The sequence below is a fragment of the Pleurodeles waltl genome, chromosome 8, assembly GCF_031143425.1.
Source record: "Pleurodeles waltl isolate 20211129_DDA chromosome 8, aPleWal1.hap1.20221129, whole genome shotgun sequence".
NCBI classification, from domain to species: Eukaryota; Metazoa; Chordata; class Amphibia; order Caudata; family Salamandridae; genus Pleurodeles; species Pleurodeles waltl.
In genome coordinates this window covers 1,299,625,999-1,299,649,683 of record NC_090447.1, presented here as the reverse complement: position 1 = coordinate 1,299,649,683, position 23,685 = coordinate 1,299,625,999, and the positions used below count along the sequence as shown (strand labels likewise).

The following is a 23,685-nucleotide window of genomic DNA, read 5'->3' as shown; positions in this document are numbered from 1 at the left end:
AAAACTTCAATTTTTTTTTAATATAGCACCCCCATATGAAGCTTGGTTTTAGGCCCACATGTCATACGATTTTGACTGGTTAATTTTTAAGTCCAACAACTCCATGAACTTTGTGAAGAGATCCAATAATTTCTGTAAATAATTTTGTGTTCAGGCAATTAAAACCACATCATCTGTGTATAAAAGTATAGGGAGTGATTTTCCACCCATCCAACCCTGCATCTGTAAGATGTTCAGCTATGATATAAATGAGGAACAAAAAAAGGTCTAAAATGCATCCCTGTCTTACCCCTCTGTGATTTATTTGAGTTGTTAATTCTCCCTTCAGGCAATAATATACGTCAAACTTTAAATTATAACCCCATTCAAACCCCATCTTTGCCATTATTACCGGGAGTTTATCCCAATTAACTAAGTCAAACATGCTAGAACAATCTAGTGTCCCCCCTTCTTCGCATGTTAATACTTACTAATATTAGGATGGGCGTTTAGGGTTTGCTCAATAGTGCCAATGCCTGGCCTGAATCCAAACTGCACTGGGGTTAAAACCATGTCTTCCTCATCCCAAGTTTCTAGACGTGCCAAGATTACCCTCCAAAAGACTTTGGCTGTAGCATCTATCAAGAAGATTGGCCTATAACAGGTAGGTGATAACTTGTCTCCTTATTAGGTCGAGCATAAGCGTACAGTCTCTGGTATACTTTTAAGTATACTTCTCCTGTGGTCTTAAAGCCATTTCTTTTGCTCGTTTCAGTGTCATTTAAAACTCCTTCTGTGTTAGTGGTCAGTCATTACACTTTGTCCTGTTTATCTCTTCTTTAAGAGACTTTTTTTTCCCCTTTGTTTCTTGCTTGGGTTCAACGAAGCTTCAGTTTTCATTTGCAAAGCATTCTTGCTCTCAACTTAGCTTCATTGTAAACAAGGCTGCAAATAAGGCTGTTATCTTGGTTACATTTGTTGCTTGTCGGCTCTCTGCGCCGAGTGTGCCTTCGTGGGGCCCCTGAGGGTGGGAGGTAGGGTGGAGGCGCACTTGTTTATTTAATTACTTGTTTTAACGTTGGAGTTTTAACTTTACGAGAATACCAGCTACATTACATAAGGCCATATTAATTATTTGTAGGCATGGGGAAATTAAGTGAAGTTGAGCCATCGCCGTGACTTGAAACCGGGTCCTCAGTTCCAAAGTCGCAGCTCTAGTCTTTGCGCCACACCTTCTCCCTGTTCTACCAGGTTTCCATGAAGCTCATGAGTCATTTAAGTTCCTTTAATTGTTGCAGCGCAGCACACCGCACTTAATGTTTACATATGGCGGTCGCGCCTTTCTTTCAGTCACCATGGCTCCGCACCTCCATTTCATATTTAATTACTTGTTTTTCACTTTATCGAAAACGTATTGGTGTAACAGCTGTTAATATGTGCAAGTGTCCGCGTAGTCTCTCTTTTATGTCGCTTATCCTAATTGAAATACGTTTTACCTCGGACGCTGTCAGGTGACTTTCCCGTGGCTGTACTGCGTGACATGCTTGTTATTTCACTCCGGTGCGTGCCAACTGACAAGTTAGAGAGCCAATCACAGCAGAGAGGCTGCAATAATATGAATCGCAAGGCAACTGCCAGAAGTCCCATGAGAGTTCTGCTTGAGGCCATCTGAGGTAAGTCTTCTTTTCTGCAACGCTTGTCTTTTGGTGCTGTGTCACCCCAAACGGAGAACGGGGGGGGGCGAGATAGTGTTTGCGCTCCTCGCGGGGCATAACCCCTCCATTTAATGAACAAACAGTATCATATTCATATTGAGGGCTTTCCTATTCACTATACATTTTGGCGATCATGGTATTCTTCAATTTTGTAAATACGTTTTCTTCCTTCCTTGAAGACACCATTGCAAAAGCTTACTGCTGCGCTTTTTAAAAAATATATATAATCTATATGCTACGCATTCTTTGCGGCAGGCACATTACTTTATTACTTTATGTCCGAGGACACGTAATGTGGATGTCAAGGATTGATCAAGGTGTTTGCTCAGACTCGAGTCAAGTTCTATCATATTTATCGTTATTGCTCGCATATTTCTTCCCGTTATCAGTCCACTTAAAGACATTGATCATAAATGTGGGGTTAGAAGTCCCTGCTCACTAAAGCAATACAAGCCAGTCCCGTTTTGCAATTTTCATTATGGCCTTATTGCAGTGAAACCTATGTATAATTTCAGAAATTATAGTTAAAATGAAGAATCTGGTGTTGTTAGTAAATTTTTATCATCCTATGTTGACTGCATCGTCTTCTGCAGTCAGGTATTTATATTTACCAGTATTTTTTTTATTGTGCTCCTTTCCTGGAGGAGTAGAGTTTTCTTTCAAAGAATGTCAGACTAAATAAAGTACTGTAACACAAAACAACCACTTTTCAGAAACCAGCGTGCTTCTAGATAGTAGCAGGTTTTCAACCTCTCTCAGCTGAACTGATTATTTCAATCTCCGTGGCCGTCTTGTGCCTTTTTTTCCAGAATTGTGTTAACCAGCCAGAAACTCTGATGGTAGGGTGTAAAAGTGGAATTCTATTATAATTAGCATGGCAGATTTAAATTACAAAGAGGAAGAAGGTAAATGGAAGTGCTTTAGTTTCTATGTAGGGCCACTGGAATTATGTGGCAAGAAAGAACAAAATTATGAGGCAAGGCTGACCAATTTATGTGGCAAGAGAAGTCCAATTAGGCATTTACAACAACAATAGCTCTAACTCACGCAAATGTGAGACCTATAGCACTGCAAAAGCTTGTTTAAAAATGGGAACTAAGATGGTGGATCTCCAGGAATCTGGGATCTTATCCTCCACCGCACTTCTTAAAACTTTAGTTACAATCAGTCCCCACAGGTGTAAATCGGATTTAAAGAGATCTATTGCCACCCAGTCCGGACCAGGAGCTTTACCAGATGCTAAAAAGGTTCAGTGCCCTCACTACCTCACCCAGCACAATAGGCATGGATAAGTGCACTGGTGAGACATTTAAAGAAGAGACATGGGGCTGGTCGCCCAAGTGAGGTTGGGGTGTTCCACTGTGTTGTAAACTCCAATATAGTGAGTTATCCACTCCACTTCAGGGATCAAGGCTTCTACCTTTGGAGTGTCTGGCTCTGAAAATAAAAATAAAAAGGTTGGTTTATTACCTCACAGAACTTTGCGCTTTTCTTTAGGGCAGCTGCTGCTGTCAAGTCTTCCATGCTTTTTCTCCAATCTCCCCTTTTCTTGCTCCCACAATATCCTTATATTCTCTTCTTACTATACGCACAGCCAGAGGGCACTGTGGAGCTGATTTTAGGGCAAGCTTAAAGTATTTATGAGCTGCTGAGCATGCCACATGGAACCAGCGATGTAAAGGAGTGTCCTGTGATGATCTATGGGCCGTCAGACCCTCTCTAATTGCCCAACATAAATGGTCAAAACCCCTAGTACAGTTGGGTCGGATGAACCCTCAGCCAGACACTGTTCTAAGGAATCTATATTTTCCCATTTTTATGCATAAAAGTGACCCGATCAATTTGTTCCCATTTGACCCTGATGCCTTCATGTCTATTAAAAACCAGTTTTTTGCCCTGAGTTGGGGGGGGGGGTGTTTATCCTCGTGTTTAATTGTAGGGTAGTGCAAAAAGGATTGTGATCACTCAGGCAATTGTCGGTAGTTTTATGATCTGAAGTCACGTGAGCAGCATCTGCCAAGATAATTATAAATTCTATCACGCTCCCCCTAGTCCCGCCTGTAAATGTAGGGATATTGTGAATGTAATTAAAAAATGAGTGTGTTCAGAGAATCACCCAAGGAATTATGTTTAAAATGCACCCTACTAAACCCCCTCATCATCAAATGACATACCACATGCCTGGCTACTACTCAGAGAACAAAGTTGGATATTAAGATCCCCCCACCATACCACAATTACTTTGATATTCAAGTGGAGAAAATAGCCATCTACAAATTCATCAGAGTCCTGGATTGCTTTTAGTACTTGATTGCTAAAAATATTACAGTAACAATGAATCAACTAGATGTCCCAATGACCCCCTACGGAAATCTGCGGTACCAGGAACTGATGGGGTGACCATCTCACAGCTACTTTAACTTTGTAAATTTTTACAGAAACACAGGTGGCGATCTCACCATGCGATCTGCCTGCTGTAGAGGGCAAGGCTGGTTGGAACAAGGCGTGAAAACCGTCAATGTTAAAGAACTTGTCATCAAGCTCTCTTGCACGTTGATCACGTCAAAGGTAGAGGTAAGGGGTAATCAATGAGGCTTATCGAGCTTACAGCGTGCACCTGCAATGTTCCATGTGGCCAACTTCAAACCTCTTTGGCCATCGTTAAAATCATTAAAGTTTGGTAGTAAATGGAGGGCAGCTATATGTATTCCCTCACTTTAAGGGGCTCTAATCCCATCAGTTGGCTCAGGTACAGAGGGGGGGCCTTAGAATGACTCAATCTCCTACTAGTTCCCCGCTGACAAGCGAATCTGAAAGGGGTAGTCATACAATTCAGCAGGCCACTCATAAGCACCAACAAACCATTTTGTTTGAGGCCACTAGAATTGCGTGCATATGCTGGTGGAAAAAGTCAATCATTTTGAATCAAGGAGATGAGGGCCCTCAATCTGCCTCTTACCAGTACCTGCAGCTCTGCATTACATCTAATATCCTCATTGAAGCGCGTTGGCCGAAATAGTTTTTCCTTCATAGACTGATTTACATGTCTATAAAAGAAGTTCAAATGAAATATTTTTTATAGGGCTCAGTTTACCATTCCAGCTCTGGCCATCACCTAGATTTCCCTTGCAAGCCTAGGATTTCTAAAATTAATAATTAAATCTGGAAAATTGCATTTGAGTGGGTCAGTACTTCCCAAGCAACACGCAAACAAATCTCTTGGAGCAAATCCCAATGTCCCTTTCATGTTCAGTGACAACCAGTGCACTACTATATTTATCAGGGATAATTTTGGCTCAGCCACACCATCTGGTGTAGGGGGGGTCATTTGCCAAAACAACCATGTAGAGGCAGGCTCTAGGAGGAATATCACTGGCGGCAATGCTTCTCTGGGCTCTGTGGCCATAAGATTTACTGTTGAAGCTATCGATAGAGACTGCTGCCTGATTCCCATGATGGTCGATTTGGGAGTTGTTGTCTTGGCTTTATATTCCAAAAGACTTCCCATTGTATTTCCCATCTGTGAGCTCTCGACAAATTCTGCTCCCTCATGTGTCAGGGAGGTTGGTACTTGTGCATTTAGTATAGCATTTGATGTAACAGCGTTATCTGGCCCAATACCAGAGAGATTGAGGCCCTTTTTTGTGTTGTGAGTGAATTTAAATCAGTCTCCATAGCCGTAAGCCGAGCACTGGGCTTAACTTTATATATAACACATCATTGAAAGGCCCAATAATGTTTGCCCATAAGGCTTTACTTGAGAAAGATGGAGATACAGAGGGCTGCCCAGGGACTCCTGATCCTGTCCTACTTTGCTTACTTTTGTTTTTTGAGCCCAGCTGACACTCCAGTGATAGAACAGAAAGTTCACCTCTCATGAGCTCCGCCTGCGTGCCACTACTCCCAATATCTATTGGTACCTCCGTGACTTCCTCATGCCATCATTGAATGATTAAGATTGAGCTCACCAGTCGGGGACACAATAATGGAGGGATTAATCAGTTGAGATGGTCTAAGTGGCGCAGGAGAGAAAGTTAATGACGATGCCAGGGCCTCTGCTGCAAAGGAGGCCTTTCTGCCAGTTTTATCTCATTAGTTATCACATCAAACACCCTGACCAAAAAAGTTATCAATTGTTGAGAAGGGTAATGCTTGAAGGCATGTTACTGCTGAGCTAGTGCGTTTTCTCTTCCCCATTTCCACAAGCACAGGGATCAGAGAATGTCAGCTAGTGAGACTAAATTATAAAACGGGGCAGGACAGGCGCTCAATGAAAAAATATGCACAGTGCCTTTAATCTTCTTCTTGAGTGACAGACAAACGGCGAGAGGGGGGGGGGGGGGGGGGGGAAGGGGATCCAAACTCTGCAGGAAAGAAGAATGGCCCAGCCCAGGCTAAGACTTGGTCTGGTCTTTGCCCAGGCGCGTCCGGCGCTGCAGGGCTTCTCAAGCACTTTTAGCACATTGTGCACAACCCCACCTGCCTCATGTTGGTCTGGTGGATGTAGTCTCACCCCAGACAGCAAGGAAATGAAGTATGCAGTGACAGGAGCAGTATCCACAAGACCGCGCTGCAGGACTTCAAGCGATTTTAGCGTGTCGTGACCTCCCCGCCTGCCTGGTATTGGTCTGGGGGATGTAGTCCCACCCCAGACAGCAGGGAAATTAAGTTTGAGGTGGCAAGAGCAGCGTCCACAAGACCCTACAAGCATTTACAATGCAGTAAGTCTTCCATTTGCTCGAGTTAAAGCTATTAGCGAAGTAAACTCCTAACCGGACTTTTCTTGCCACATAAACTGAAAATGAAAAGTAAAAAAGATTCATATAAGCAAGCTGACCGCTGCCATGAGTGCAAAGCAGACACACAAAAGGAAACAGAAGTTCGCTCGCGGTTAAACGTATCGGCAAAAGTGCAATTATCCATGTAACTGGCAAAAGTGCAATTATCCATGTAACAGGGTCATGTCATACAAATCGCTCAACTAGTGCCTAGCGAGATCTCACTGCCTATGAAATAAAGAGAAAAAGTAGTCCAGAAGCCATACGGTAATATGAAGCCTCGTATGTTTTCAGTAGTTGGCTGGTGCGTTCAAGGCGGGCTTAACACCGGAAGAGGCATGACGTATGCATGCCTTTCACTATTTAAATCAAGTGAAATTTAAAAGGCAACCCACTAACCAACCAAACTGATGGGCGTGGCTAAAAGCCCACAGAGAGATTACACCAGGGACAGAGCGCTTTGCGTGTTCGACCCTAAAAAGGAATCAAAATTCTAACAAATCACACTACTACCACAGGTTGCAGAGATATTATGGGGGTAAGGGAGCCAAGGCTGATGTTAGTTATGGCCGGACTAGTGGTTGACATTAACTATGTAGATTACCATGAAGGGGCGTCTTTTAGCTTCAACCAGGGCTGTATAATCAGCTTCTGAGATGTTTTATAGGATAACATCTCTGTCCTTATAATTCAACAGTCTTGACACTATGGGTTGGGTTTTTCACAGAAGGTGTTGGTTGAACTGCTGGTACTCCAAGGGCTTTCTCTACAACGAAAAACTAGGAGAATGGACATAGACAACTGCCTCTTTGAGTAAGCTTTTAAGACGTTCTACGAAATTGAATGATTAGTTCAGACGGATGCGAGTCCTTCACGAGTAGTAAGTCTGCAACTTTCTGTTTACAGGTAACCAAGTACCGCATTGTAGCACTTGACTCTCTCAGGGTAGCAAACTAGAGCAATCAAAGGCCTACTCAGGGAAAGTGATGTGGGCTAGGATCCCCTGCTCTCGCTGGTGAACAATAGCACTCTATAAATCACTGTCGGGTCAGTGCTTTTTCTTGTAAAAAGGAAAATACTTCTCATTAAGACACAATACTAAATACCATGCATTAATTACAAATATATCCAATCAGGTGGATGTAAATACCTCTGGTGACACCCTCCTATCATCTTACACCCGTAGGGGTTCCTGAATCCTATAACCACCATATCAACATTTATGCAAGATACACTATCACACAGAAGCTTGCAAACTTCACATATTTTTCTAACACTTCAGTAAGGGAAAGTTCCAGAATCTACAGGGATCACCAAATGTCCTACTCCCAGCATTCTCATAAATCTCTGGAAAAGAACGGTACCCCACTTGGGTGGGTGGGCATAGTACCTGCATCAAGAAATCCCCCAAAACTTTAATGTGGAGACATCAACATTACCTGTCAAAAAATTACCTGTTTTGGCAATGGGAGAGCTGTAGTACTTGGGAGCAAGCTTGTCAACCACCATAGAAACATACCAAACCCAGGCATTTCTGAAACCTAGACACCCAGGGGGAGTCTACTGTGGTTTGCCACAAGTGGGGGAATGGTAGGAGGTAGGATGTTTGAGATTACCTGCAAATTTCTGAGGTTTACGTCACAGGAATTCACGAACATGTGTGATTTTAGGCAAAGTTTAAAGCTTACAGAGCATTGTGGGCACCAAAATAATGTGGGATCCATGGAACACTACCCTAGACTCCAATCAGTGTCTAGTTTTCAAAAATGTCTGGCCTGGATAGGTTTCCCAGGGTGGCGGCTGACCCAAGCCCGAAAGGTGCCGCCACTCAGCAAGGCAAGTAGGACGATATTGGGCTATCTGTAAAGACAATGCCCCAGAGAATCAAAATTCCCTGCTGCTTGCCAGAGGGAGGGGGTGCTTTACTCCCAAGGGAGCAGAAAGACAGCTTGTCAGGATTCCCAGGTACTTCTGGTTGACTACCCAGCTCATCCTCCCTCCTTTAACCAGTTATCCTACCTGCTCACATTCCCCCCACCTACTACAGTGAAGCCAGATTTACCAGGGACAGACTGGGAACCCAAAGCAGCCCTGGCAATTTTGTTGGACCAGCCCTTGGGATGGGGGTTGTGGTGTGCAAGTGTGGGCTCGCTGTTGCTTTTGTTACTTGGGACCTCTCCAAACCGGCCCCCAGTCGCAAAACCAGCCCTGACTCTTCCAGCCTCCCATGAAAAAGCCTGATGCCTGGTACGGCCAGTCCTGCCCAGAGACTCACACTCCTAAATAAGACAGGTACCTAAAACATATACACACAAAGGGAACTACATAGACCCATTCTTTCCATGTGGCACTGATAGGGCTAATTCCGCTGTCTTCCACACCTCTTTGAACCATCACTCTATGAGCCATCTAACCTTCCTCACATGATTAACAAGCATTTGTAATCCAATAGGACTCGCGTTTGCTCTAATTACAGCTATTAGCGCTGCAAATTCCTATTTGGACTTTTCTTGCAACAAATTAAAAATGAAAAGTAAAACAGTTGACAGAAGCAAGTCAATTCAAAGCGCCACAGCCACCATGAGCATGAGACTTACTGGCTCCCTGTATGAATGTCTAGAAAGGATCGCGGCTGGGATGAAAGGTAAACGGAAACTGGAGGAGGGGCCATCACACACTGTAACAGGCGGAAGCTTAACGTAACAAAAATGTTCACTTACTGAAATCGCCTGGGAGGGAACTCAGCCCACAGAGGAGGGACATTTCACAAAATGCACCAATAAAAGTAAAGCAGTTAAGACAAGCACAACAAAGAATGAATAGCAAGAGTGAGTGTGGTTAAAAGCCCAAAGAGAGGTTACAAAAGGCCAGAGCGCTTGCACTTTTGACCCCCAAAAAACAGAGCAGTTTCAGCAGTCCTAGGACAATTTATTTTGGCACTGCATAAAACACTTAAAATAAAAGACCCAGGACGTAGTCAGTATAACGCTCCAGCTACTGTGCTGTAAGTGATAGTGTAATTCCCTCCATCTCAGACATACAAGTCCTAGAAACCTAACAGTACTTCTGATAACAGTAAGCCTCCATCACTTTACAGTGAACAAGTCATTCAGTAGCTACTAACAGGTTATGATGTTTAGTTTGACTTTAACTGTTTGGCACAGAAAGTAAGTCACAACAATATATTCAAACAATTAATGACAAAAAAGCACTAAAATGTTGAGTGAACAGACAATGCTTCCACAATATTTAAAACTACACCAAAACATCTCCCCTTCTATAAGTTTTACATGATTAGGCAAGAGTTTCCAGAGCAACAGCTTGTCAAAGAAATAAGCAAAAAAGTTACTTACATGTCACATGCTGAACAATGATGACACCGATCGGGTTTAATGAGCTGGCATCTGTCACAATATCGAATAGCTATATTTTAAAACACAAAAAGCTGTGTACAGATTATCCACGTTCAGCCATTTCTGAAATAAGTACATAATTATACTTTTGTGAAAAAGTTGAACAATGTACAGAACACAGTGAAATAACAGGAAATCAGATGCTCATTTTCATTTTTTGTTTTGTTTTTGGAAAGACAGCAGCAGCTACCCCAAAGTCATATACTTACAACTGTTCTCTAAAAGAAAAACATCCTCAACACAGTCATTACTTCAATTACAATAACTCCTCGCACAAAAGAAAAGATTAGGAAGGTTCCTGGAGCATATTAAAGTCAATTCAACAGTCAGTAGCAAACCCTATTCAGAAGATCCTTTAATGTTTTAAGGCGGTTGCAGTTCAAACCCAAAGCGATTATCAAATCAGTTAAATAAGCTGCCTTTTGCAATATTATAATAGTATATTCGAACCATGAAAAATTGGTGGCTGAAAGTTGTTCTCGTTAAAATTAACCTATTTCACAAAAGTAGCCCAAGGGTGCTGCCACAATTCCATTATTGTACAAGTGGCAGACAATTTGCCCCATGTGTGATGGAGGACCAGTGCAACATAGCAACTTCATGCACAGTAAGGTGGGAGGAAAGGTACTGCCTCATTAGAGCACCAACATTCTAATACTTCCCTGTAAAACTGTGGGGAAGGGGGCATTGGTGAGTGGATCTGCCAAAACCCTGCAAATCTTCCTATCATAACCCCCAGGTTCCTAGTCCGGTGCCACCAAACCATTTGTGGCTGGCGGGGAAGAGTATGATGAAAGTGAGAAAAGGATTTCAGTATCCTTCACAGAAAAAGGGGGAGACTCATGCGGTGAGGGCACGAAAGGGGTAAAGGCTAACACTACGTATAATGTTTCACCCTTTCCAGTTCACCCCAGTCAAGTCCCATCTCTGGAAAGTCTCCGTTTTGGTTGGAGAGAAAATGTGGACAGGTGAAAGGATTGAAGTAAAGAAAGAAAATAAAAAGGGTTAGAAAGAAACGAGAGAGAAAACACTATATTCTGATCTCACGAGAGAGACCAATGTTAGAAAAGGTTAAAAAAAAAATAAGAGACCAAACTGATGCAAGGCAGATTCAAGAGGACAAAATAGAGAAGAGACTGAGGAAAGCACGGAGAAAGAGAAGACTAGAAACAAAATGAGAGAGTAGAATCCAAAGAGAAGAGCACAACAGGACTGTGGGTCATGGGCAAAATAGGGAACAGCACCACACATCACAAATGGCAAAATAAATTCTTATATGTGACTGTGTAGGCATGGGCGGTAGGAAAAATTACTAGTTGTGCCACTATTTAGACTCCCTCATGCATTACCATTTGCAGCTGTGTATTTATGCAGGGTAAAAATGGTATACGTGTCTTCACTAGTCACATGCATGTGTTTATTTGCGCCTTTGGGTCTTCTAGATGTGTTCTTCATTTGCACAAACAATTTAGCAAACACACAAACTCCTGACTGATAATTGGAATCTCTGTATGTGAAGACTGAGTTGTCTGTGTTTAATATAAGCACGTACTAGCACTCACATGCAGCCCAAAAATGTCCAGTAAGAGAGATACCATTGAAACCACACAAATCGAACCGTGGCATATACCAAGAGTTGGCCTATTCATTGAGATGAACTCATTAGCGCAGAGAGACCACCTGTGTCTGAAAATTCACACAGATTGGTACCACCAACATCATCCTACTCGACCTGGAAGGTAAACATACCTATTTGTCCCACCAAAAATGGTACCTAGACCTTTAACAGAAAAAGGTTTTGTTACTAGCAGGGACCACTTTCAAGGCCGTAGGACAAAGCTTTGCTGAAGTCCAACACTGCTGGCTTAACAGCCTGGCACCTACAGCCAATCAAAACGGGCTCTTAGATCTACTTCAAGTGGAAAAGATTCTACATTCTGATCTACAGATATTAGGAAGAAGCACCTGCATCCTGTAAAGCCAGCCTATGTGTAGCCTCCCCTACATGTTAGCTTGTATGTTACTAAAGCATGCAGAAGAATGAGACCAAACGTTGGTTTGTTATTACAGTAATACAACGTTTGTTGCAATGAGTTTCCCCACAGCTACAAAGCTTGCTTTTGCTTGGAAATTGAACCTGGTTCTACTAAAATTGGTCTGCCGTCCTTTTGAACATAAAAATACTTTGGATTTCAAATAACATTCTTAAAGTGAATTTATCTGACAACTACAACATCAGCTAGAAGGGTGAGTGGAAAGGAGTCTTCTTTTATTTAAGAGCCTTATATGTAATTTAATAAGGACATAGGTGTACATGTTACTCGCATTTCCTTCCTCCCCAAGGTAGTAGTCCCATCGAACCATTAGCCTGTGATTGACAGTCCTACAGCCCCAGCACACCAGTCTTTGCATACATTAGATGTTCTGCAGGTTCTGATGTGCTACACAGACAGTGATAAGCCTAGTGGCAGAGTGCAGTATGGCTCATGGCGGAGGAGCGCACATTTGGGAAGAATGGTCAGCAGCATCTTTACAACATCAAAGTGGGATAGCACCAGCATTGGTCTGAAAAGTAGTTGAAGGAAGATAAAGTTTACACATCTCAGTAAGGAGAGCTGAAATTGTCCTGTTTTTTTAGGGGGTGGTGTTTGGGGCGGGAGGAGCACACCTGCATACTAAAATCAGTGGGAACTAAGAATACAAAAGTTAGCAGAATAAACAAGCACTGGCAAATTCAATATTTGGCTTCTTTGGGACCTACTGGCTTTGTAAATGCTTTTTAGCGATGCCGAACAGCAGCTGTAAAAGCACAATGCTTTTTGCCAATTCTATTTAGCTTTTGGGGGTGGGGGGAGGAAACACGATGATGCATCACTACGTATGCACTCCTACAGAATGGCGCATGTGCCACTTTCACAGTTTTAATCCACCAATCTACAATGGCAGTCAAAAAAAAAAAGTACGTGCACAAAAGCGCTTTTCTGGGGGCTGGCAGCAATCTATTTATAAGGGGAGTGTACAAGAAGAAGAGAGTGGTGCTGCACTGGAATGGCTTACATCAGAGAGGGGAAGGGTGCCGATGTGAAGCTTACAGGTCGCGTCTTGGTGGTGAAAACAGTGGTAGCTGCGGGTGGGAGCAGTGAAGGGTAATCAGTGAGGCGAAAGACGGTGTGTATGTAGTACGTTGATCAATTCCTGAGTCCACATTTCTAATTTTCTAATTAACAAATCTATTTTAATTAGTAAGGGTCTCCAAAAGAAAATGTTCGGTGATGGCGAGTCGGGCCCAAGAAGTATAAACACACATTCAAGAAAATTCGAAGACAAGCTTTCAAAATGGTTAGAGTTGGAAATATTCTTTTCAGGAGGAACTCGAATATCCAAACGTGTACAGAGCAGGAAAACCTGAGTGACCTAAAAATAGATGGTCAGTTTTCCACGAAAATGGCAAGTGCTATTTTGTACAGGAACAGATAATTCTAGTACTAGAAAGGAAAGCAGGGAAAATTCAGGGGCAGCATAAAAAAAGAAGCTTTCAGGAAACGGTTAGCAAATGCATGAACAACCTACCATCAAACAAAGAAGCAAAATATTTAATTACTGAGTGTGTAATGGTAAGAGATGAACACAAGAAGTAATACAGTGAAAATGTCTTCAGCCGAAGGTAAAGCATGAGATGCTTCAAAGAAGGAAGGTACACGAGAAGAACTGATGCACTTGGCAGTTATGTTACTTCATTTCTAAGAAAAGACAGGCCACAATAAAAACTAATCACTCCACATGACATCAGCGTCCTCCACAAACATTTTATTCAAAAAGCACATTTGATATATTTCTTTGGTTTGGGTTCCTTACCCTTTGTTGCTGTTGTTGTGTAAATAGGCAAATCTTTAGCCGCTCTTTTTAGAATTTCTTGTTGTAATTCTGGCCTTTCTTCTCTTTCATACTGTTCTTTATCAGATTTGGACAAACAGAACTGAGAAGAAAGTGAAGGAAGAAATATTCAGTCAGTCAGTCAGTCGCCTTCCAGGCCTCCAAGCCAGTGTAATCAAATGCTCAGCGTTAATATACTTCTGAAAACCAGAAGTTAGCACACTTAATTTGAATGTCGTGAGCGCAGGAAATCCGCCACATGGTAATAGGTGCCCCGGTGCCTTTCAACATGTAAACACTTGCATAAGAACACTGAAGATCTGCTCTCCTTAGTGGAAAGAGTAAGCTCCCTCCGATTCCCGTGCTACACATACAGCAAAGGCCTTTCAGAGAATTATTCACAAGGTAAAAATCACGTTTAACGGATGAGTAGCTACCTTTTACAAATGTGACTCCTATGATAAACAATTAGAGAGATTTTAAACGAAGGTATAGCAAGTTCTGTATTACTAAACTGTGTCGTGCTCTTTCTAAACTGAATAAAAACTATTTTACTTTGTTAAAAATGAAGTAAGTATTCCGTAGCTAGAAACTCCAGTCTCTTGAATACTGTCTTTAACAGATAATTCTGCTACAGCGTCACTTTTGGTGGCTCAGCAGAGTCAAACACTTGTTATGAACTCAGTGCCAAGATCCAGTTGTCCAACAAACCAACAAAAAACGTGATCGGGTGCCAGGTTTACACTCCGTGTCACTATGGAGTCCACGAAGGATAATCCTGTCTAACAGGTTGTAAGCTGCAGCATTCAAACTAGTTGTACTTGTGTGAGTAACCAGGAACTCAAGGGCAAGCACCTATCCGCCCCTTGGTGGGACAGCAGGGCGTGTCCGAGAGACGGTCAAAGGTCGTGTTTGTTTTTATGGGAACGCATCCATAGTACCTAGCTAGAACATTGCAAAATGAGTACCCTTTAATTTAAAAAACATGTGCCCAACATTTTCTTCGAAAGGGTGTGAACTATTAACTGTTTCTGACTGCAAGCACACGATTACAACGCGCAGACAAAATAATAGAGCACGACGTGTTATTGTTTTGTATAATGTTAGTATGAACAGAGAAAATGTCAAAGTTCTGCTTACCTGAAAATTTTACATTTCCGCGCATAACGAAGAAAACGACTCTTCAAACGTAATGCACATTAAATAACGACCTCACAAGAAGATCACAGAACCACGTTTGCTGCAATGTCATATTTAATATGAAGTTATCTATAGTTTATTATTAAGTACGAGCACTATCACTAGAACTGTCCAGAGCAGAACAACTTTACTAGAAAGCTATCAACATTTTCACGTTAGTTCCACATTAGCATTCCAGTTGTAGGCTGGACTTTATGAAAGCTGTCTGGCTATTCATTTGAGCAGCTTGCTTTGAAAAACGATATGACCAGCCACTCCTCGTGTAGTGTGAAGAACAGTCAGCTCTTTCACTCTGAGCCGCCAGCGTCATGCTTCGAGAACAGATCACCGCTCCTGCACCACATGCTCCAGGCAGTTTTACAGGGTGGTCACTGGGGGAAAGAACAGCCAAGTCTCAAGAACAGGCCCGAAATCATGTGCCGTCTACAGATGCCGCCTGCCTGAAGGAATGACTTGCCAATTTACCACCTTTCCACATTACAAAAATGCATTGCATGAGATTCACTGTTCTGCATGCAAAACCAAACACAGCTGTTTCTGGAATGCACTATTTAAACTTAACATTCTGAACAAAATCTTTTCTAGCCGTGTGGGTACACAACTGGTATATGATGCTCAATGGCTGTAAGTCTGCTTTCAGATCCAAGAGTGGTACTTCATCCATGCTTGACGGCTCTGGGGACGAGCTCCTTTCGTCCCTAAATCCAAGCACACCTGGAAGCTCGGACCCCTCTTTGCTTGTCTGCAGCATACAACACAGCGCGCCTTGGAAGAAGAGGCTTCCATTTAATGTATACCATTACAAGTGCTCCAATCCTTTTTGGCAAATGGGAACAAATAGGTCAGAATGTTACTTCCTCATGATAACAGAATACATAATTCCAAAAATATCGCCATTATCATGCCACCTTTCTAACATGGACACGTTAACCCTGGACTGTGGAACCCCTCTGCACGAGCGGCAGTTCCAAATGTTCACATCTAGCCAGAAAATACAGGGGAAAATACTTGAACTATTGTCACCAATGGATGAGTGAACGATTTTTGTCTCAAGAAGGATAAAAAGGTGATCCCGACTAGGTACAGCTGTTACTAAAACTCCTTTCCAATGGCTTCTGGAACAGAGAGCGCTCCCAACGCCAATCAAGAATGTATAAAGCTTAAGAGGTGGCTGAACCAAGTTCACCTCCTCACTGCAGATCTCAGCTGTCACCCTAAAGTATTGACTTCCAGCAGGTACCTTTATTCCAGCTGCACCACTCCAATATAGTATGTACAGGTGCACTTTAGCAAATTCCCGTTTTTCAGTGTGGTCTCCCCGGATTTGTCACCTACTTCTGAACCCTATAGTTGCTGCCTTTCAGACTTTTTCCTTTGTCGGACGTTTTGGACACCTAAAGGTCCCAGTCAAAGGTTTTACCTTCAGGCTTACTGTCCAACTGCCGGAAAGGCTTCTTCTGGTCAGGTCTGTAGTCTCTAGCACCTCAGGGCACCAAGTCTAGTCCTCTTTAGTCTTTTGGGCCCTCTTGGAGTCAGGAATCCTAATTTGTGTGACACAGAAGCAGGTAAACAGGAGGCCAACTATCTGAGCCTGTGACAGCAGTGCCATGCTCGGAGCACCAGCAGGATTAAGGTATCATTGAGTCCTTGTGAGTCAGTCATATTGAGTCTTCTCTCAGGGGGTAGTGGAGGTGCCAGATTTATCCTGTGCACTAGCCAGTGATTAGAGGCATTCTACTCCACAATCCTAACAATTTTCTCACAATTAATCACCTCTGCTTGCAGCACATCCTCTTTAACTTATTGTAAAATTAACCAGAAGCCCCCGTTTCAAGATGCAGGATCCACTTGCCACCAGGCCAGCCTGTCGTCTTCTTGGCCACTCCCCTACTTGGCAGGGTCAAAATTGAATTGGTATTCCCTCCTACTGTGGCTGGAGCCTAACTGTTTAGGAGGGCCCTGGTATGGATAGAAGAAGCTGTCCTGGGCGTCTTCAAGTCAAAATAGGTAAGACTAAAATGGGCCTTTGTTCTGTCAACTATTCCTGTATACTCCTAGGTGGATACTCTCTAAGTGGTCAGCAGTTAACACTTATTGGCCTTTCCTGGGCCCAGAGGCAAGCCATTGTCCTCTGAGAGAGGTAGTTAAATCTCCCACCCAAGGATGTGTATTCCAGTTCTGGAGGTGTGATAAATGGCAGAATCCATCCGACTGTATTTATAATTATATACTCTAAACGGGACTGAAGGAACATCCATCTATTTTTGATCGATGTCCTGCCTCTGCCAAACTAAGGAAGCCCTAGATCTATAGGCACCAGGAATAAACAACTATGAAGATTATATCTAATTATCCTGTATCCGTACTGCCAATTGCTCTCTAACTGGAGCAATAGTGCTATACAAGTACCCATACAAACGTGCATATAACAAAGGTCTACAGAAGAAACAAGCGCCCTAAAAGAAATGCAGCCATATGCCAAGGGATGGTGAAACAGAAAGACAAACTCCATGCTTAGACTCATCAAAATGACGGTTGGGTGGTAAATAAAGAGCTCACAAAGGATAGAGTTCTGGATTGTATTTATAGGCCTGATCAGTGTTGCCAAAATAAATAAAGGATGGACAAATGCAGAGATCCACTACCAAGCACTAAAGCTCAGGGAAGCTGTTCATTATCCTGGTACTGACAATATGGATAGCAAAGGTTCGATGCATAAATATGTACTAGGTGCAGACATGGTGAGGGTCACTATTGGTACTGGTACTGTACTCATTTAGAACTTCTTATGCCTAGTCTAGGTAATGGATAGCCCCCCATCAAGATTTTTTTTAAAAGGAGCTATAACATTTTGAACTACTGTTTATCTACCACCCAACAAGAAGTACTAGGCCAAGTGTGACACTCAAACTGCCAGTTCTTAACAAGACAGTCCCGATGGTGCGACAAGGGTGTGCACACTGTACCTGCAAGGTTTAATCAAACTTTTTCTAGACTAGTAGGACTACCACTCCACTAAAATACCAGACTGTCATGTGGGCCACAGTTTGGCAGGAAGTGGTTAAGCGAATATTGGAGCAGCAGAATTAGTCCCCAAATGCCAGCCAGGGCTTGTGCCTAGCAAGAAAGGTGGGGGAAGCAACTAACTAAACTCGTTGAAATGGGACCTTCAAGCATTCATTCCATGCCACTCTGATGTAACTGTGTTTGGTCCTAGTGAAATGGGTCCAAGCTGGACGCAGGTGTAGAAGCAGAATGTCAGATGCACAAGATGGTGGGAAGGGGATGTCAGCATGCTAGTAGTGCTGACCGAACAGGACGTGGCTGATATAAATATATAAAGTCCACTTATGTATGCCCACCATTATTAACTAGAACTTCACAGTTTCCTGTTCAGTTTACATATAGAAATGTTCATTAGATTGAAGCACAAGGTGGTGTTTATGTAAAGCACATAATGCAGCGCACTGCTAAGTATGTAGTTTATGGTTTTTTTAATGCAATAATGTGAGTTTTTAAAATGAATAACACTGTATAGAGACCTCACAAATAGCACCCCTTCGAGAGATTGGAAATGTTTCATTTCAGCGGTATGAAGTGTCTGTAGTGGCAACTATTCCATTTACTGAGAGCTGTGTTCATCTCAGGAATAGCTCTGCAGTCTAGGATGTGAAATGTAAGAGAAAGACGACTATTATAGGTCATATTAAATGCTATGTCTCGCTCATCCTAGAATAATCTTCACACTACCTCCCTCCGCTCGCCTCAAAGGTTTCTGAGAAGGAAGACTGCTGCGCTGCTTGCATTCTATGAAAAAAGAGGGACTTCTCCTTTTTACAGCCTTCTGAATATGGTAAAATTCGCACGTTTCAGTTAGGCAAGACCAACGCACATCATTGCGCAGCCTCCGAGGATACAGATTGGGGAGTGGTCCGCATGACTAGTAAACAAGAGCCTTGTAACGCGGTTCCAGCTGGGAAGAAATAACACTTTACTGGAGAGTCGCGTTACTCGGTACGATTATGAGCCCCGCGCTTGGTTTGCAGTTCTTTTCTTATTTCCTTTCATGCCCTTCCCATATCTGACACGTGTCTTAAAATTCTGCAAACCCCAGGCCTTGTGAAAGATACTTCTGCTTAGAGCTGCGTAAGTAAATGAACAGGAACAAACACTTTAAAATACGGAAATTTAAGAACCCTACTTTGAAAATAAATCATTTAGTTCTTTTCACTGGACAGTCACTTCTCTGTCTGCTCCCCACGGCTCCACACCCAGGAGCAACCAACACTCTGTTCTGATATGAACCAGAGAGGAGAACCTTCTAGAGGAGCTCCAGGCTGGAGCAACAGTAATATTTCCACTGTTCCACCGACACGGACCCGCCATCACAGACCGGTCAAGAAAACGAACATTTGCTTCTAATGGCTCCGTGGGAGATGCAAAGCAGATTTTCAAAACGGCACAATGAAATCAACGAAAACTACTCAGGGTCACAACAGTCCTGCGAACGGGAGTTTCCTTGACAGTGCTGTGGATACAAACTACAGTGCACGCACCACCGCCACTCTGGGGGCACAGTGTTTTCATTAGAATCGAAATGAAATACAAGCAACAACAATTCAGTAACAGTGAAGCACAGTGTTGATGACAGTTCATTTCTCTTTAATTCCTTAGTGACCTATGTTCACTAAACCTTCCCCCAGTCGTACATAAGGTACCTACTCAATCCTTGCTCTGCAGAGGAGTTTCATGTCCTACTTGCTGAATAAAAAAAGCTACGTGGTCCTTGATCAGTTGGCCTAGGCCTACATTTTCCCCATCTTTGTTATTTTCACAGATGTTTTAACTGTAGCCCACCTACAGAGATTCTGAAGCCACTTCACCTGCACAAACTTTGTTTGTGGGTTCCTTCATCCGTTGTCTTCTCTCCAAGGTGTCCAGTTGGAAGCCCATATTTATAGCACAGCAATACAATATTACAAGTTTGCATCTTGGATATTTTGGTGCACTATCTTGTTTACACAAGTCCATACTGATAAGCTTATGACAGTTCTGTTGTAACATCTTAAAGGCTTATTGGTGCTCCCCTCAGAGAGGCAGAACTAAAGGTGTGACTAGTCAATATTTCACAACGCACCACTTTATTCTTGTGCGTGCACACTCTTCTACCCTCATGCCATGACTTCTTTGTGTCCCTCAAATTCCCCTGCAGCTTGTGCAGAAAGGCTGATCTCAAGCTTGGGGGCTTATCTCGCCTATGGACAGATGAAAGAAGCCAAGCTCTCTTAATGGGGAGGGGGCCCTGTTAAAGGGATTGATGATGGAGCTTCAGGTACTTCAACCAGGGAAATGGCGACGTCTTTGTAGTGCACTGTGGATAAGATACAGAACTGATTGGCAGAGATGGAATGAGAGTTTTACAATACCTTGAGAAAAACGGGGGGCCCACACACTAACATGCTAATCTCAATAAGCAGCATTGGCTAAGGGCTGAGTTTTAGGATTGCGTGGTAAACTATATTGTGCAACTGAGATCAAGGTGAAGCACCTAGATCACCCGATCTGCCTATCCTGGGGTTTATGCTGCCCTATGATGGTAGTTTCTTCTGGAAGAGTTTGTCAGAGACGACTCCAATGCAAGCGTCTCAGCTACCTACCCGGACTGTGGCATTTCAAAAGATACATTGAATACAATGATAGGATGTGCCAAAGGTGAGATACAGGATCTTTAATGAAAGCCACAGTTAAGAGGAACATTGCATACACGGCGGGGGAAGGCAGTTATCTCCTTCTTTTCCCAGAACTGACTGAGAAGTCTCAAGCCAAGTGCAGAGAGCTACTGTAACTGAGCAAGGAGTTTGTGGGCTTGGACACGGAAGTTGTTGACAAGTGCCATGCAAGACTTCAAGTTATTAACAAACAGACAGTATATCTTCTTGAAGTGGGCAGCTACTCTCTTTTGTAGTGCATTAGACTAATTCCTCAGAATGCACAAGGTTGACTCTGGGATCTAGATCGTGGAGGCTGTGGAAGGGTGATCCCTGGGCAGGATGACCAGTCAAAAGCTGGGTTGAGATAGGGTTTCTCAGTATGCTTAGTTTGCATTTCACATATGCTTTCTTGCTCACCACACCCCTTTCATTTGTTTTCCTAGATATACTACATTGGTGTTCTTGGGAGGTAGTGTTTCAACATGTAGGTGTTAGGACTTTTTATTGTAATAATGACTTGTTGGTGCCTGGTGGTATGTTCTTTCTTGGAACCATATGCCAGATTTCTTAATTCGGCCTCTATTCCACATATTTGTGTAATATATTTAATAAAAATAAATCAAATAAAGGACTTGTAAGGATCAAACCTTGGAGCAATATGGCCACAGCATTTCACATAGGGCGAAAAAGACCGCAGGCCACTGATCCCGTAAGCTTCAGAAGCAGTGAATTATCCCCAGACCTTCAGTGTAATGTTCACATCTGAGTGCCACATATGCTACAGTAGCGGCTGCTTTTGCCAGCAGATAAGAGTTACATACCATTGTATGCCTCAGGAGATCTAAACTATGCTACTCTGCAGTAAGCGGCATCTCTGATCAATAGAGATCCTTATAGCAAATATTATGTATTGTGCTGCGATACCCAAAAGTTCTGAATTGCAAAATGCTTGATTCAGTAAAAGAAGAGAGAGCAGTGTTATTCCGGTCTCTACCATTCCTTTGGCTATTTCTGAATTATAGAGTCTCTGAAACAGATTCATCGGCAGAGACACACACATCAGTTGCTTAAAAGGACTCACTCCCAAGGTACTGAACTTTCTGCAGCACTCAATACTTTTGAATTCTTTGTCACTCACAGGGTGGAAAATTAACGAGATGCTTACTTGTAATATGAACAGTAAGCTTAGAGGCAGTGGTAAAAAATGCCACAGCACTTTAAGTTCTAAGACTCCAACCTAACTCTCCAACAGAGGGGGATTCAAAATGGCTCTCTGTTAGAAGTTCAGTTCTGTGTTAGAAACTTCTTGTAAGCATTAGTTTCTATCTGCATGTTCTTCATTAACACTTTGAGGTGTACTAAAGGTAAGCCATCTGTTTGGCCTGTTGAATATTGTTTTGCACTGTTATCATACCTGTATTGGTACTTGGCCTTAAATTCCATTGACAAAAAGACATATTTCACTTAGGGTAGCATTTGGAATTATTTGGCATCGATACTTCTGCTTCAATACAAAGCTACATTCCACTTTCACTAGAGCTTTGACGTCTCATTGTGCTTTCAATACATTAATAAGAGGGTGTGTCGAGAATTTATTTTAAATAATTACTTAATCACATGGGAAACCATAATTTACTTTAAAACTAAACTATGAAAAACAAGTTATGCAAGATGTTTCAAAGTAAAAATTACCTCTTTGGATGGAGTAGCTGTAGGTGCAAAGATGGTCTTCCAATACGACCACACAAACATGACAAACGAAAGGTGAAAAATCACAAGGTAGACCACTGCAACCAAATCAAATAAGTATTATTTAGAGAGAGAATCTGAAAACAAACAGGTACCCACAGAAGAATGTGTAGGAGTGGGACAGACCGGCGTGTGTATGTCAAGTTGAACACACTCAACATACTTGAATCATTCAACAGGCAAACTTGCCAACTTGTGATTACATCCTCAGTATCAAGGACTCAGCACTTGAATCTCATAACAAACCTTCACAACCCATCATGAATTTGTCAATGAATGTTAAACTTCAAATACTGTTAATCTGAAGGTATGTAGCTAGTCGCAAAGCAATTTACAGTTCAATACATAGTGATAACTATACACTTCGAATAGCCAAACATTTTTATTAATAAAGCTCACGTTTGTTTGGGTTTCGCCTTTACGCTGAAACAATGATGTCTTACAAGATGGAATAAAAAGATTACAAAGCAGAAATCCCAGCTTACTTTCTTTAGGAATGCAAAAGCGAAGCACAAATGTGATCCTCAGAACTGCTACATTAAATGTACTCAAAATCCATTCCTTCAACAAGCTGGAACCTCCACAAGGAACCCTTCTCTTTTTAGTGACAGCCGAACAGGTCTGATAAACACAAGCACCAAAGGTTCATGCTTGGAGTGCATCATTGAAAATGAACAAAACATAACAGTATACCATCTACTTTGATGGTGTACTTATAGTTATACCCATTTGGTAGTGGATAGCACAGGGTACTTACATTTACAGAGTAAGTCTCAGATATTAAAGGAAATGAACTCTGACGTCAACTGTTGGGTTATGGATATTTGCATAGCACATATCTAGCACTGATCTAGCAATGTAGCATGGTGGCAAGTCTGGAATGTGGGTACCTACATAGGACTGGTGTCTACGGAAATATGTTATCAACAGTGTAGGGGTGAGCATTGTTGTTAGAGGAGTCTCAGGAGCTACAATAATGGGGTCAGCGACTCACATCATGGATTTGTTTTTGTTTATTTGCAGTGCATGTCTACACAATGTACATTTTGAGGATTTGACAATTCGAAGTGCTTCACTGTGAATATGGCTAAATGCCCAATGTTGTTACATTGCTACTGAGTGTTTACTTGTGCCCCTTGAGTATCAAACACCTCACTGAACTCTCTCTGCCCGTGAAGCAGCAGCACTTCTTTAGATTTATTGCTACCTCTAAATTGAATCTGGTACCCCAGGCCAATTCTGCCCTACATTGCTCAAGAGACTCCCT

General features: G+C 42.4%; 1 protein-coding gene across 2 annotated transcripts in view; it reads right to left on the bottom strand.

Moving 5' to 3' along the window:
• The window catches only part of ZDHHC20 (zinc finger DHHC-type palmitoyltransferase 20), a 309,510-nt gene that overhangs the window by 204,955 nt on the left and 80,870 nt on the right, over window positions 1-23,685 (bottom strand). For both annotated transcript variants that reach the window (XM_069202257.1, XM_069202258.1), the window contains exons 3-5: window positions 22,362-22,456; window positions 13,741-13,861; window positions 9,826-9,895 (exon numbers count right to left, since the gene is read on the bottom strand). In XM_069202257.1, coding sequence (XP_069058358.1) covers window positions 9,826-9,895; window positions 13,741-13,861; window positions 22,362-22,456 — 286 coding nt within the window. The remainder of the gene's footprint in view (window positions 1-9,825; window positions 9,896-13,740; window positions 13,862-22,361; window positions 22,457-23,685) is intronic.